Raw genomic sequence first — 17,456 nt, forward strand, 5'->3', positions numbered from 1 at the left:
GGCTATTTCATTGCACCACACCGCACGTCTGACACATCCGCCAATTTTGCGCGCAGATGCGCTCGCCTTTGTATGAAAAATTTTAATTATAGTAGAATAGCAGCTGATAATTCATTGTATACGGCGCGAAAAAAAGAATTTTAATATGGATTAAATTAATTCATGGTATTCCAAGATTAATTGTTTTACTCGTCATTAAGATTAAATATTTATCCACGTTAATTACTGCGATGTAATGATATTTGTTCAGGCAAGAACACATGATAGACAAAGTGTCGGCCGACTGTATCTTTTATGGAAAGTCCTTGGCAATATAGTATAATGCAACCACGCATATGTATGACATAATTTTAATTGTTTTTCATAAACGACACGTAACAGTCGGACACACAACATTTTATCGTGTGCTGTCGTGTGCTCTTGCCATTACGTTTTACAATATTAAGCATAAAAAAATGTCACGTATCTGATCTTTGAGCATTGAACAAGCAACGATTTGAATATACCTTAAAAATATCTTAGAAAGAGATATTTTTCTTCGCTTTCTTTGAGAAATAGAAAAATTTGAAAAATTTGTCGAAAAATTTAAGTATTACGTAATCGTAATCGATGATTGAAAAATGAATGTTTTACTATGCTCGATCATGCGTGGTTGTAAGTCTCGTATCTTCCAATAATATTCAATAACACATCTAAATCGAGAAAACAGCAAGGCAGCATATATATAATATATATAATATATATGAATAAGCAGAAAGCATTAAAATCACTATATCCATCATTAATTAATTCGATCAATGCATCGCCTGCTTGCGCAGCCACCGCTGTCATTCAGTGTTCGATTTTCCATACACAAAATTGGTCATCCGCCATCGTTATGGAGAATCCAGCGAATAAAACCGTTACTTATGATCGGATAGATTTTTTCGAAACGATTCGCTTGATGCCTGTCGCACTTACGGTCGTTTTTCTCTGCAGCGGCATCTTGTCATCGTTTTCGCAATGAATTTTAAAATGGACAGACACGTGAGGACGCGGTACATGAACTCGCCGGACAAGGAACGTCAGAAACGGTATGTCGCGGTCTTCTCATTCTCCGAGATTATGCTTGATTGAACTGCCTTGCGGGAGCTGCTTTACCATGCGTAACGTCAGGGTCCGTCGATTTCGTTTCGCCTGAAACGAAAATCCGAACGCGGCGATTGTATACAATTCAGCATTCGCTGAGGAAACGCGAGTGATCGTTTGAAAAATGAATGGGTTACGCTCTGCGATCTTGTTGTTCGATCCATGATCGTTCGATCTATTACCACAAAGATCTGTTATCGTGATGACGTCGAGTATTGTGAGATTGTTCGTAAAAAAGCGATAACTTTTCGTCCTTTCACGAAGGATCACGATCGGCGATTAAAAGCAAAGAACGAAAAACATCTGGAAACTTGCTGTGAAACCGATATAATAATTTTTCGCGAGTTTTTTTTTTAAGAATTTCTTGATTGAATGCGATTTATTCGAACCACTGAATATGTAGCAGCGTTGACTGCACATCTCGTGAAGATGTCCGAAATGTGGCAATGATTGATAGTCAGATTCAGTGCTCGTCCTGACAATCATTCTATCACTTTGGAGACGACACGATTTTCTTTGGATTCTACATGTTTTCCTCGTCGATTTACTTCATTGATTATTAATGGTCGATCTGAAAGCAGAAAAATTGGATGGTAAGCGATAGGCACACAATGTGATAATGAGTCGCTCATTTCCAAGATGTTTTAAACAATCGTATTTTACACATGTTCTAATTTCACCAGTCATAATAGTCATTTTTTTGATTAATAAGACATTAATGTCACTAAAAAATATCTATTTTATATATCAATAATAAATAATAAGTGTTCAAATAAAGAAGAATACATCTCATCCTCTTATTTTTCTCTATAATACTTTTCTTTTGTTAATTTGCATTGAAGTTTTAGATACATTTACTCGCATATTTGTCTTCAATATTTATTCCCAATTTAAATATAAAATAATTATTGTGACTAAATAATACCGCAATAACAATTGTTAGATGTTGAGATCATATCTACATCACGGGAATAATAATCTAAACAAATTGATTCTGTCTTATGCAATAAGATTTACGCAACGTGTCACGTGTAATTCTACGACGCATAGTTTCTGAGATTCAAAGAAGTAACGGAGTAGTTTATACATAATTTGCTTAAAAATGTAATAAAACCAATGCGATGTCGTATTAACGCGGACTCTTATCTACTCAGATACGTAATTCCACATCCTTCTATTAAAAATGTCATTATTTTCAAAATAGTAATAATTCCGATTTAATTATGATCTACAATTGCTTTTTAATTATTATCGCCAGTGTATAGGAAAAAAGAAATATAATTACCACAGCAGTGATTAAAGTATTAGCTGTAATGAAGGGATAAAAAATACAGACATATCTATTTATGCCATTTGAAATTCATAATAATACCGGATAAATCACGTTATTTTATTTGCTGCTGTCAACGTTTATGTAAATGCACAATTGCCAAACGACTTGACATGCAATGTAAAAACGCAACATTCAACTATGTTCAAGGATGTACTGGTTTTATGACATCATCAACGAAAATATCGCTTATTTGCATTCTTCTTTGCGATAACAGTTTATTATCGTATTTAATTTATTATATGCATTACACCTCAAGAATTTTCTCTTGTAGTTACACATTATCCGTCTATCAAAATTATCAAAAGTTTATAATATAAAAATAATATTTGCTATTTAGCAAGGTTATCATAAATTTGTTATCATTTAAGTTTTTATTAAAATAATCTAAGGAAATCGAGCCCAAGCCAATCGTTCAATATAAACAACAACGCGGCACTAACAACACTAACATAAAAAAAATTATCGAATGCCAGAAACCGCCGACTAAGAAATGAAACCTGGAGAGAAGTTAACGACCGCCATGTTGGCTTATCCTGCGGATATTAAATCTGGTAGCGGCACATTTCTCATTCGAGAAGTTTTCTCAGAGAGACGACCGACAAGAGAAAACTTACCGCGATGCTTTAAAGATTGTCAAGTCGCGAAGGGGAAGGAGGCGGACGAGGTTCACCGCCGTAAAACAAAATTCACTACGGAAAGATGGCAAGAGAGAAAAGAGTGGATGAGAAAGAGGAGAGGATTGAAGAAGCGACAAGGACGAGGAGGAGGAGTATATTATGTTCGCTAAAGCAATGTTACCAACTCGAGAACTGGCGAACTAGCCGACAGTAAAATCCATTTTATGTCTCCCTCGTAAAGCCAGTCAAATGAAACCCGGACTTAGTTTTCATACGTGCACCCAATGGCAGACCCGGTTTCCTGCCCGCTACGATAGCAGGTTGTAACAGACTTTTTCGAAAGTCTAGACGCATTGGTACCTAGATCGGGCATCTTTGTCGAATCAATCTTGGTGAAACCTCGATCATTATGATTTCGATGGCATCGATTATCAATCTCGTTTTACTTTCAACATCGCTGCAAGTTATATGTCACCAGTTTCAAAAAATCTTTCTAAAAAAATTAATACAAACAAATCAAGAAGATTAATAAAATTAAGATACAAAATTATGGAAACACACACACTGGAAAATCAAGAAGTCAATCATTTTAATATTTGATACATGACGTATGGTATTTCAATTGAGTCTTTTATTTTAATTGATATACACGAAGCAATAATTTGTAAACAAAGAGCGGTACAAGATAGATACTAAAAAGCTTGACCAAGCAAAACATCGTTCGACACTAAAACCTGATTGCCTCGTAAAACACGTCTCGCAGACACACATCCCGAAAGAGTAGTGACGATAAAGACCCAGTACACATCTTAGAAGACCGACTTTAAAAAGATCTCTTTCGTTAGATACCACAAACTTTTTCTCAGAATCATTTTAATCGACTCTTTTGTTTGCCGATGTTGCAACTGTGTCTAAAAGATTCGTTAATAAAACGTGCTCCAACTTGAAGAAGAACACACGAAAAACGCAAAAATGGTTTCGACGAAAATATGATGACGCGGTATATATGATATATTATTGCGAAATAACCGGCTTTTATAACTTCGAGGAATCTACAAAACTTGTAAATCATCGAAAATTAAGTAATAGATATGCCAACAATACAAGGAAAATGATTTCAAAAGCAAAACATAGCAGACAGACATACAGCAGAGAATGTGATAAAAGCACTGAAAAGAAAAATAGTCTGGATTAAATAGTAATTCTGATAGAAAATGGACGAATCAGAATTTTCTGATTAAATCTAGAATTCTAGTTGAGATAACTAGAATTGTATTTGATATAATTATTTTGATAAAAATAAGAATTTTAGTAGATTTTATCCAAAAATATTATATCAATCAGAATTCCAATTATCTCAACTAGAAGTGTAATAAATTTAATCAGAAAATTCTGAGTCTATCTATTGTCAATCAGAAATTTTTTTAAGTGAAATGATAAGAGAAATCGAGTTCATTGATACGCGTGCGATGTATAGTCGTAGTCGTCCATCATTGTTACACGTATTTAACCAGTTGACGACGCTTGGAATATTATTTCCACTCGTAAAACGATCCCTCTAACGATCGACAGTTACTTTGATGCCGTTTCAGGGGCGAGACCGAGCGTTATGTCGTTCCTGGTCGTGTTGCAATACACATTCTTCTCGTCTCGCTTTAGAGCTCGTGAATTTGTGCCGGTACACGATTCGTCATCTCGTTTTCATGAGGCTTTAACCGTCCGCGCCTGGGTCTTTTTTTACGAGCGACTATTTCGTCAAAGTGCCAACCACTTTGTTAAGTACACGTATCTGTAACGGTGCGTTACGACGAACGCAGGATCTACTAGTGTTAAGTGGATGTGGACTTTCAAGAAATATTCGATGATCGATCGCAAATAACATGAAAGCCAATAGTTGCCTCAAATGACGTAATTTATCGTACAGTCTATACGTGAACGTCTTTACAATTACTTTATATATATAGTTTTTCAGGTATGACAATCACTGCGCATTATAAATGTAAAATTTTATACATGCAGTTTAAATTGCTAACGTATTTACCGACTCGTTATATATTTTTCTTTAAAAAAAACTGTGTACCTTTTATTATGTATCATTATGTATCATTATGCGTCATTGCTCAAGGAAAAATATAATATATTAACAAATGTATCTTGCAGTAATTGCACATATTTTAAGATATTAAAAAGTTTTATATCTGTAGATATAAAATTCTCATACCGAGAAAGTAAAAATACAACTACCTTCATTTCTCAAAAAAAAGAGTGACAATTTCATTTTTTTTAAGAGTGAATTTTCACTTTAAAGGAATGAAATCTCATTTGTAGAAGTGAGACTTCATTCCTTTGAAGTAAAATGCATTCTAAAACAAATGAAAATTATCACTCTTTTTTCAAGAAGTGAAATATTTTCATTTTTTTTCAAAGGTGATTGTATTTTTATTCTTTTGGAGTGAGATTTCATTGCAAGCTATTTAGAGTATAAGCTTATTTAAAGTTATATATCAAAATGTTTGTTAAGAACAAAAATATGCATGCAAATACGCAGCTTCTTCATATTATTAACATTTCATATTATTAATTTTTCATATTATTACATATAAATTAAATTTTCATATTATTAACATTAATAATTTTAATAATCATCACAATAATAATAAAATAATAATAATACAGTATTAAAAGAGAAAAAAAGAAAAGGAAGCAAACTAATGAGTCGGAGACTTTGGTTCATAATTTATATTTGCATTCTTTCCAAAAGACCCTTTCTTTTTGATCGACCATAGAATGTCTCATAAAAATATGATTTATAGCTATACCGCCTCACAATATCCTTAGCTGCGTAATCTACGTTACTTATGTTCCAATGATTTACATATATCTACGTTGTTCCCATTCAATGATTTCTGCATCCAAGTAATTCGACGAATCTTAATGGGGGATTAATTTGAAGCTTATTGATTAGACAATTTAAAAGATATATAATATAACGAGAAAAGACTTTTGATCCACCAATAACAGAATCGACAGAAATAAAATTTGAAAATCATTCCGCGTTCATTGACTGACTACGATTAATCATATTGATCAAATACTATCTATATAATAAGATATTTTTATTATATTTGTGTTTATTGTACAAAATGATTAATGAAAGATTAAAAATCATAAAAAATCATAAAAGTCACAACATATTTTGTATAAAAATTTTCAAGCTGTACACGACTTTTAACGTTAAGCTAATATTGAAAATATACGAACAAAAATTAGATTAGATATAGTTACGACAATATAAACTAAGATTGTTCATTTTAATCGAATTTTATAACTTTATAAAAACGGCTAATTGAATGGCTTATTAAGTTCTTTCTTAAATTCGCGAAGAGAAACCAGTCTGTGCACGTATCCGCATAGTCACGAAGAAAAGCTTTCATCGATAAAGGGTGAATAATCTAAGCAGATCCCAAGACGAACAGTGACTGCTCAAGAAGTCGTAAACATGGTCTAAGGAGGAGACATAGCCTGGCATATAACTAAAATGGAAACGATTGCGGCGGTTGCGAATGAGGTGGGTGGAAATTTATCATCTGCTAGTAAATGTGCTTCGCGGATTCTCATACCTCCACCCGTGCGCTATCACCCTTGACCAGGGTTTAGGTGGGCAGAGGGGAAAGACAGACCGTAAAATCACTGTGAAAATTTGAAATATCTATTCACTCTACGTTAAACTCAACTCATTCTATTCCGAATATTAATGAAAAAGCGATTGTTTTATCACACTTTTATTGAAAGTTTTTTTACATTTAATTAATATTTTTTAAACTGTAGTGTTTTTCGTTTTCTTTTAATGTTAATTACATCTGTCCCAATAAAACTTTTGCAGGTAATATAAATTTTATTAAATTCACACATATTATTGTATTTAAATAAATTAATTTGTCATTTTAAAAAATTTGCATCATACAATTACTAATTTGTTAAATTACATCGTTATCATACAACGCATGAAAAATCGCATTGACCGTTTCAAAATAAAGACATTTCCCATGCTTATAGGATTTGATAATTTTGCTAGAGGGACTGAATGACTCATTCATTCGCAAATACAGGAACTATCCTGTAAGTGTTGCGTAAAGAATTTGTTTATCGATCGCGATCTCTGATCGGTAAGAGGCGCGGCCACCTTCATTAACGAGATTCCCGCGAGACGCGTATCCCGGGTGGACCCCGGTGGCTTCGCTCACCAGAGTTAGGTGGGCAAGTACGTCGTATTTCATAGAAGCCTGGCTGTATTTTCGCGCGTATGACTTTAACTGTCGATGTGGACTTCGCTTGTATTTCTTCTCAAGTTTTACTGGCGCTAGGTCGACCGCTCCGAGCCGTAAACGTCAGTCTCCGCTAAAGTCCCGCATGCCGTGTTGCCAGAGTTCCTTCCTCAACCTTCCCGCTTAACCGTCGCCTTCTTCTTCTTCTTCTTCTTCTTCTTCTTCTTCTTCTTCTTCTTCTTCTTCTTTTCATTTTCTCTAACTCCTTTCGCTTTACCTTTGCCTTCGAGCAGTCGAGGTCTTCGGTGAGCATTATGTGAACTTATCCGATGATTCCTTAGCCGTTGGCATGATCGCTGAAGGACGTCACTCTTGACAAGTACACCGACCAGAAAGCTTACGAAAGATATCTACTATCTACATGGGAAGACAACGCCTGTTCCTTTTGTATACTTCAAGAAATAAAGTTTTGTTTGCGGATTATACGATACGAATTATGTCAGTCACATTTTGTCTTCTATCTGTTCTGACATCACGCTAAACTTGGTATATCGACCGGAATCGATTAGCTCTAGGACAGTTTGTGAACAGCATATCGACACTGGTTAGTTTTTTTCTCTGAAAGAAAAGGAAAATTTTGCGTGTAACCGGTCATTAACTACGATACGTTTGTGAGAAAGTCGTCCAAAAGTTTCATCTAGGCCGCATAAGTTATGTACGTTCGACGACCACTGTAGTTTTCGAAATAGATGATTCGTTTTCGCGAAGATGAGTGACACGACCGGACGAGGAGGTTTTAAGGTCGACCGGAAGACGCCGGTACTCGTCTCAGGGCTTCATTAAGGATGCAATATGGTGGACTTTTTGTTCAGCAAGCGAAGGGAACGGAGTTCTGTGCGCGAGCGCACAGCCGGTCGCTTTTAAAAAAGTTACGACGAGGTTTATGGAGGTTTAATTGTAGCCCGCGATTGTGGTTAGAAAGTAGTAAAACTCCTTTTGCCAGCGATGCCGGGTCTGTTACACTACTTAACGCTCCCCGATTCTTGGTTACGTATGAGAAAGACGATGATGAGAAAGAGAAGCGGCCGCGGTTCGTATCGGATCTCTTCGGCGCTACTAATTATTGCTTTGTCTCGGGAATTGCGGCTCTGTCCTCAGAAAATAAGGCTTGATGGGACAGTCATCCTATTAAGGTCAAAGATATTTGTCTCATTAATTGGATCGTTGGCTAATCGCTATCAATAATTTCAGCGCATCATGGTGTCAGATGCGCTTAATGAGACGACTGTGTGCCAAATGTAACAGTAATTATAACTGGAATATATTATAGCAGGTGCGATGTCGAAACATATGAACTCAGCAAGTGTAATTTCATTAATTTCGCAAAAATATTCTTATGTAGGTAAGAACTGTAATATTTTACCTTTTAAAAGAGACATTTTTCAAAGGCAATCATAAATTTACTTATTTTTTAATAAAATAATATTTATATAATCAATAATTTATCAATCACTGATTAACAAACTTAACTATATAAAATTTTATCACTGAGCTTTCATGGAAATTTCGATACAAGTAAAAGAAAACAACAAATGACAAAGAAAATATTAAATATTGTAGTAAATCTTATTGTAACAATTATAATATTTTTTCAAAATTTTATGTACTATACATGTGATATATATTTTATATTTATTTTAGATAAAGTAACCGGATTTTATATGTACCTAGTAAGTTAAACTTTGTCATTTTTTTGTAATTTTGTACTGAGTTTGAAAAATAAAAATTAATGGTTACATTCAAAAGAAGAAATATTTCTGAAAATTGATAAAAAATTTGAAATAAGATCTTAAAAAAGTAGCATTCCGCAAGTACTAGGTATATATATCCCATATGACCTAAGTATAAATATGTTTCTCTTTTCCATAAAAAAATGTTAGAAAAATGAAAACTGAAGGGTTTCTTCTATTTAGTAATATAAGTTGATACAAATGTTGTTTTATCTTTTTTTGCATTCTATAATAAAAATAGAAAAATATTTGTGTCGACTTATGTCATTAAATAGAAAGCCCAAAGTAATCTAATATCTATAAGACTATAAGCTCATTAATATATTGATATATTAATTGACATATAAAAATACACAAAGAATATTTTTCCAAACAAAGGACTTATTTATTTATTTATTTATTTACTTATATATTTATTTTCATGATATTTAGCAGATGAATTCATGAGCTGAAATAACAAAAAATAAGTACCGAAAGAATAAAAAAAAATCATATTTATGTGAGCATGGTATTGCTTAAATTAGCCATGTTGATTTTACAAATAGTTCCCTCTCTTTGATATATTATAAATAAAACAAAAATATGTAATGTAAACAATAATATATAATAATTGTGACAAAAATATAAACAAATAAAAACAAATATAAACAATACAATAACATGAACTATTAAAATTAATAACTATCTTTTAGTGATTTTAGGAAGCAATTATTATTACATCACGACAACGGCATTCTGTGTTTTATTTTACCGAAAACAGAATAAATAAATTGATGCAATCTAATTAAACGGATAATCTGCACGAGTTATTACTACTATTTTTTTAATCAGTCATATGATTATCTAAAAAAAATAGAGAATAGAGAATTTTGAATACACATCCATATTGGATCCGATTATTTTATGCAAAAGAGTATATGGTACACATGTATACATTACATAAAAATATCATATAAGAAAAGTAAATTTAATAATATATAAGTGTATACAAATTTTATTTATTCGATACACAAAATATCTGAAAAAAAAAACGATATTTTAAAAAATCTATGAGACATCACTATATATAATTTGAGTAAAAATTATGTAAAAATAAAGAAATAAAAAATTTAATGAGAGCAACAATGTGATTATGTAAGTCATCAGAAACACGCAATATGATTAATTAGCCTTTGGCTAATTAATACTAGGGTTTGGTTATCCAAAGCAATTAATTGAAAATAATATTGTGATTTTATCCGGCAATTATAATTAACTTACTAAAAACTTACTTACTAAAAATAGATGTGTGAGAATTTAAGTTAGATTGTTGACATTCCGCTATTTCGATTTCATTCTAACATCTGTCACATAAACTTTGGTAGTTTATTGTACCCAGAGCAAAATAAGCAGAAGAGTGCGCCTCACTTACGGCTTTGCGGCAATGGGAAACGTAGAAAGGGCTTTAAGGAGAATAAGAAAGCAGCGACGATGATGACAAGGTAGAAGGAGAAGCATCGTAAAAAAAATATCCATCGAGCTGTAAAGAGAACCGCGTTTACGACCGTCGTTAAGGTCACTCTGAGCAACCTGTCTGATTACATTGATGCTGCTTACTGCAAAAGCGGGACTAATTCTTTCAACGATTCGCGGAACGCTTGCTGCAACTATTAGAAGTTATCACGAATCCTTTATCGTATATGTGACATTAAATCTGCGATGATCGATTTTTTTGCGCCGATAAGTCGAGAAACGAGTATTATATATTATCGTATGTAATGGCTCTAATGAGTCCGCCGCACGCAAAGATTACCGAGAATATTTCGCTGAATCGATTCACACTACAATCTAAAATAAAAATATCAAGAAAAATTATGTATCACACGAATATATTACGTGATTATATTTTCTCATATACAAAAAGAAACATCGAAATACGACATTATATCTATTGCGCTATAATTTGTGTTGCGAAAATTTTCAAAAATATATAACGATAATAATCAAGAAGACCAATAGAATCATAGAAAACCAATAGAAGTCCGGGCTTCTCGCATAAAAAAAAAGAGATATATGTATATATATATGTGTGTGTGTGTGTGTGTGTGTGTGTGTGTGTGTGTGTGTGTGTGTGTGTGTGTGTGCGTGCGTGCGTGCGTGCGCGCGCGCGCGTGCATTTACATTATACAAACAAGCAAAGAATGCGTGATTGATAATCGGATTTCACTGTTCAGGCTAGTGCAGAATCAATGCGGAGAGCGAGTGATCATGAAGAAACCGACTCATTTTTAACAGCCTTAATCACGAGCAATCAGTATTCGAGATAGCCGACAAACCTTGCCGATATTTTAATTACCGCTTCAATTTTCATATCGCGGGTATCGCCGTGTGCTGTTTAGCGAGCCGTAATGTTGATGCGCCCTTGACGCCCGGATTGCATGCATTCGATCTGGATTTCCCTCTCCTCTGTCTGTTTTATATATACATATATACACATACTCAATCGTATCACTATTAAATAATTCATATGATAAGAGCAACTGATTATTGCATCACAAAAATCTTTCAGAGTTTTAGACACGAATGATCATCAACGATTTTTATCAATATCATGAATGCTTAAATATAACTGCTACCAGAAGATTGAGATGTTTGCATAAATGAATAGTATGATGAAACATGCATCATGATAAAAACAAAGATATTGTTTGAGGAAATATATCTGTACAAATATAATTATATATTATATACGAAGAAGTATCTTCATTTTTTCTCAATTTAGACATATATGGACATATACATGTATAGTATCATACACAGAAAAATACATATGCAAGTAATAATTACTTGTTTCAAATATTTAAAAAATTCATATATCTGCAAATCTATCACAAATAAATTTATCAAAAGCATCAAAATATATTTTGAGTCTTAGTAAGTTTAATTCACACAGTTTAATTCATTTTTAATCACAAGTTTACTTCAATTTGATTATTAAATTAAGACAATTCGATTTGCTTGTTGTATAAAGCTTATTCGAGCAATATATATATAATTATAATATTCTTCACAAGAAAATAAATTCTTGTTTTGAGTGTATAATAATGATTTTCTAAAATTTTCTAAAATAAAACTAATTATTTAGAAGAAAATATTTAAGATAATCGTAACTTAAAAAGAAGAAAGTAAATTGATTCATCATTTTTTTTAGAAACAGAATGATTTCTTAGAAATAGAATATTTGTCTATGTATAAGAATTATCGATATTGGTTGTTTAAATAGCCGGAAGTGATTAGAGTATTCGAAAAACCATAAATGTAAATCATAAATTGTAAACCATAAATAAATACCTACTAATATTAATCTAAACAGAAGAATGTCAATATTAACATTTTAATGACATTATTTTGTATGATAATATTTTATGATTCCTTTTCAACTTTATAATGATCACTATCTCACTCCCTTGTATTTCTATGCTATATCGTGTGTTATTTCGTGACTATATTAGCACGCCACTTTCTTTGTCAACTCTTTGTTAAAAGAAGAAAAGGAACATCCTGTTGTGACGTATCTTATTGTTAGTTCGAAGAATACCTTTTAATTAAATTTATTCTTCTTTTCTTTTATATCATTGTATATTTTTTATAGAATTTTGTCGAGCACAGATGTGAGAAAATCGTGTACAACTGAGAATTTTTAACTCTTTTTTAAATAAAACATCACTATCATTTATAAATAACACAAGATTGTCTCTTTTCAGGGACAATCTTGTGTTATTTATTTTGAATTTTAAGAAAGTAATACAAAATTTAAAAGTAATATATCATTTTTAAAATCTAAAACAATTTTTTTATTTATTTAGTAATTAATTTATAATTAATTTTTAATTTTTTTTATTTAGTAAATGTAAAGGTAAAAAAAGATTTAAATTAATTAATGTAATTCTACAGATTTATGTAATAAAAAACAATAATTTAAATGTACGGAAACTCACGATTTTTCAATTTAAAATTCATTTCTTGGATGTATAAATTTTGTGATTAATCATTTAATAAATATATGTACACACACATGCATTCATTCGAAGTTTATCTAAATATGGAAACTACGCGAAATACGAGAATTCCTAGAATGTATCAGCAATTAATCAAGACTTGCTGCAATCTTCTTGAGGCGCCAGCAAATATATGAGAACGAATTAAATGTAAATACCGTAGACAGCTTATCTTTAAGGCAACACGCGTAATCCCAGATAGCCAACTGGCGTCGGATTTGAGTCCTGCTTTCTCATATATAGCAAAAGTTGTTTTCTTCAAATTGCCTAGTAAGAACGATAACCGAGTATCGCCGTGAACAAGCATGGGATGGAGAAAACTGACAACCAACACTCGTAAATTCGATTCTTTAGTGTCGCCAGCATTTAAGCTGCAGCTGGAAAGGAGAAACAATCGACGCATCGGTGACTTTGAATTTCCGCACGCTCTATGCGGTTGTTTTGAAGATATTCGCAAACTTGATACTAATAAAGATTTCTTGGAAAAAAATGTAATATAAAAGTCACTATATAATTTGCCGTTTATTCTAAAGATGTAAATTAATACAATTTGGCGGCCTCAATGCTTCTCATAATCTTTCAAAATCAGTTGCTAATGATACTGATTACAATTCTTCAACAGATGAATTTGATCTTTGATAGTATTATGCAACGATTATATTAGCACGACGAATAAAAAAATAATTGCTTTTGATAATTACAGATGCTAAAAGTCAAGAATTTAAGGGAAATAAAAAAATGTCATATGATAAAGAAAGAGATGAAGCAATGGACAGATGAGCAGCCCTTTGTCCAATGTCCTTGACTCTTTACTTAATATCGCAGTCTGCTTAACTCTCGGAAGGAAGAAAATTTTATAGCTTAGAATCTGTTTTATGTGCACCGAATTTCCCATTACGACTCTGTCCCTCCCTCCCTCTTTCTCTCTCTTTCTCTCGATATCTCTCATGATCCAAACAAAGAAAAAGCACCAAGAATAATGGAGAGATCACGATTTATGTTCTAAAAACCGAAAATTAATCTTTTTCCACACACTTAATATTTATAACAAATTCGATTTCATCAGACGCCTTGCATACTGACAAATAATAAGAGGATTTCTCAGTATCCAAATATTTAATACTAAATCAACTGATTATGTCTATAACTGATTATGTCTATATAATAAATTTTTATCAAAAGTCCAAAAAATAAGATAAAAATAGACTTACCAACATGTAGAAGATTTAGTAGAAAGATCAATAGGAGGATCAGGAAGAGGTTCGGTAAGAGAATCAGTAGAAGGCCCAGCAGAAAAATCAATAAAAGGATCAAAAGATTTAACAGATACTTCAGAAGGAGATTTAAGTGTTTCAAGAGACATATTTGTTGTTGTCATTGATGAGAAATTAGAGGACCAAACTGGAAAATTTTGGGATGGGTATTCCAAATTCAGAAGTGGATACTGTGATTTTGTTTCATCAAGCTGTTCCTTGTATGGTGTGTGCAAGATCTGTGTTGGCGGGACATAACAACATGTCGACGCCTGCTGGAATGTCATGAATGACATTGGTTCTTCTTCATAAATGACTGAAAAAGAAGAAAAAAAGAATAATTTTATTCACTGTTGCATTAGTAATTTTATTTATTACAACGATAAAAATAATTAAAATAAATGCAAACATATATTCTAAACAGTAATTACTTCGCAACTTAAATTTTCAAGAAATAACTACAATTGGCCTAATTCAGAAAAATTTAGTTCACAAAATCTTTTTAAATTTGTGACTGTTCGTTCCTTATCAGTTTAATTAATATAATAACAATATAGTATCTATATGTCATTTCACAAAAAAATGTCATGTAAAAGATAGAAGCTTACTTTTTACTTGTGTCAATACTTTCCGACTATTTTATTATTTCGTAATATAAAAATACAACGAAATATCTCGTTAATTGTTTACAATAGCTGGGTTCAGTTAAATTTGAAAAGCAATTCTACAATTTTAAGATCTTGATTACAGTATTCAATAAATAATCATCTAAAGATTATCGGCAATGTGATGAATCAATCCAATGGACGTACGCAGGATTTCAGTCAGAGGAGAGGGCAAAAATTTATCTTCACATAAAACTTATTAAAATATACTTATGTTAAAGCTAGTCTTCGAAGGCTTTAGCGAATTTCAGTTTTCTTCTTCCAACTTCTTTCTTTTCGTAAGCATAGTTTAACATATATAACTAGTTCATTGAGGCGATTTTCCAACATTGTTAACTACATTCAGATTTTCATTCTTCGCAATCTACTAAAAAATCTTTTAATGATGTTCGTTGTGCACGATTGGGCTAAGGAAAGATATACTGAGAAGAAAGTTTAACCTTCTTTTAACACCTCTGCTAACCCTGATTCTTTAAGTTCCTCTTTCTTAATTCGTTTTTATCCCTCAAAAGAAAGTGGTGGTACTGCAGTTCATTGTAAAAATTATTATGATCAGAAAGACTGTGCTTTTTTTAAATCTTCTAATATTATATCCAACATATAAGAATGTAATGCTAACAATGACATATATAATAAAAGAATGTAATGCTAACAATGATAAAGTAAATTCTCGTCAAGTAATCGCTATTTTAATGAAGATAATAAAGAATCTAGAAATTATATCAGTGATCTTTTTTTAGTTCCTTAATAGATCTAAATGTATAAATAAATTATATTAAATAATTTTACAAATAATTTTACAGTTATGTGCGAAACTGCTTTATATGATGAACGCAGTCATTGATTTTCATAATTATTTCTTCTTGATAAAATTTGGGGGGAGGCATGTATCCTACTCCCCCTCCTGCGTAGTCCATAATCCAATACACGCTTCATAGAATTTAATTTTCAGTTTAAAATGAATCAAATTTTTAAACCGTTTTGCACAATGTATGAATTTCTCAATCATTAAGAGAAAGAAACGATTTATTACACAGCTTCGCTCAACTATTGCCTTTTGTGTTTTCATTGCTTAATTGATGGAATATAAATTTAATTGTCATCATTCCTGCTGGAAATAATAAATACATTCATTCTCTTTTTTCTTTTTCAAACTTCCTTTGTAACAATGTTAAAAGCATCACAAGTGACTTAAATTAGTTGCTTCTTTAAGCTGTCGGGACAGACCTCTAATACCTATTAAACTAAATCAAACAATATCGCGTATTTACGTGAATTCTGAAGGTGATTCATATTTATCTACTATATACTGCAAGGATGATACCAATTGAGACATTTCAAAGTTAATCTAACGATATTTACTATTTCAAAATCAATTCAAAAAAGGTTAAAAAAGAGATTAAAGAAAGAGATGATTTAGGTTTACAGACTTTGAAAGAAAAATATCGTAAATCTACAACATTATATGTTTTTATCCTTTAATTTGAGACATAAATTTTGTATGATTTAGACGTAAATTACACGTCCAGTTACTTAATTGCGGCAGGCTCTTGCTCCGCGTGCATACTGATTACGAGGGTACTTGAAAATTACGGTGAATTATGCGTAAGATTACAAGATTTATTATACACTGAAGATTATGAAACAATTTCAATTCACAATTTCAATTCAAAGCAAGTATGCTCTCTTAAATCCAAGAATTGTCTATTTCATTTGTTACAAGTGATATTGTTTCGATTGCGGGAATATTCTTGCCGATCTTTTTAGACAGGTTTGTAATCTATCACATGTCATAATTTTGAATAATATTTGCATATTTATCTTATATTTTATCTTATATTTTTTTATTTATTTATCTTATATTTAGCCTCTCTTTACAAAAAGTTCAATGCTTTTGATACTAAAAGCACTAATAAGTTTTATGGCATATCAGTAATTTCATCTATTATTAATTCTTGAAGCAAATAATCGCAGTTAAAATTTACATCATCGTAAACTTCGGATCGAGAAATTACTTTATATAATTTCAATTATACCTGTCCATTTAATGCGTAATTTTATAATTTTATATTTATCACTAAATATAGTGACATGTACTTATAAAATTTGTGAACGTTTTTGATCATCATTTTAGAAATTCATAAGTATAACTTTCGCACTTATATGAAAAAAACACAGTAATAAACATAATTTTAAACAATATTTAAAAAATTAATATTATCTGAACCAAATAGAACAAAATACTGAAGTATAAATACATCCTTTACAATTCTTACTTTCGTCTTCGTTTTTAATAAAAAAGAACGTTAAAATATGTATGAAATATGTATATACATATATATGTCACATATATTTTAACATATATATA

At 31.5% G+C, this 17,456-nt stretch overlaps 1 protein-coding gene across 2 annotated transcripts in view; it reads right to left on the reverse strand.

The window, feature by feature from the left end:
* Positions 1–652: 652 nt before the first annotated feature.
* LOC108692109 overlaps positions 653–17,456 on the reverse strand; it is a 39,065-nt gene continuing 22,261 nt past the window's right edge. The window contains exons 3-4 of one of the 2 annotated variants that reach the window (XM_018200252.1): positions 14,382–14,739; positions 653–1,699 (exon numbers count right to left, since the gene is read on the reverse strand). In XM_018200252.1, the coding sequence (XP_018055741.1) occupies position 1,699; positions 14,382–14,739 (359 nt within the window). In that variant the 3' untranslated portion in view covers positions 653–1,698. Of the gene's footprint in view, positions 1,700–7,258; positions 7,962–14,381; positions 14,740–17,456 lie in introns of those variants that run through there. The other variant, XM_018200253.1, reaches the window with a different exon arrangement.

Source organism: Atta colombica, unplaced genomic scaffold, assembly GCF_001594045.1.
Source record: "Atta colombica isolate Treedump-2 unplaced genomic scaffold, Acol1.0 scaffold58, whole genome shotgun sequence".
NCBI lineage: Eukaryota > Metazoa > Arthropoda > Insecta > Hymenoptera > Formicidae > Atta > Atta colombica.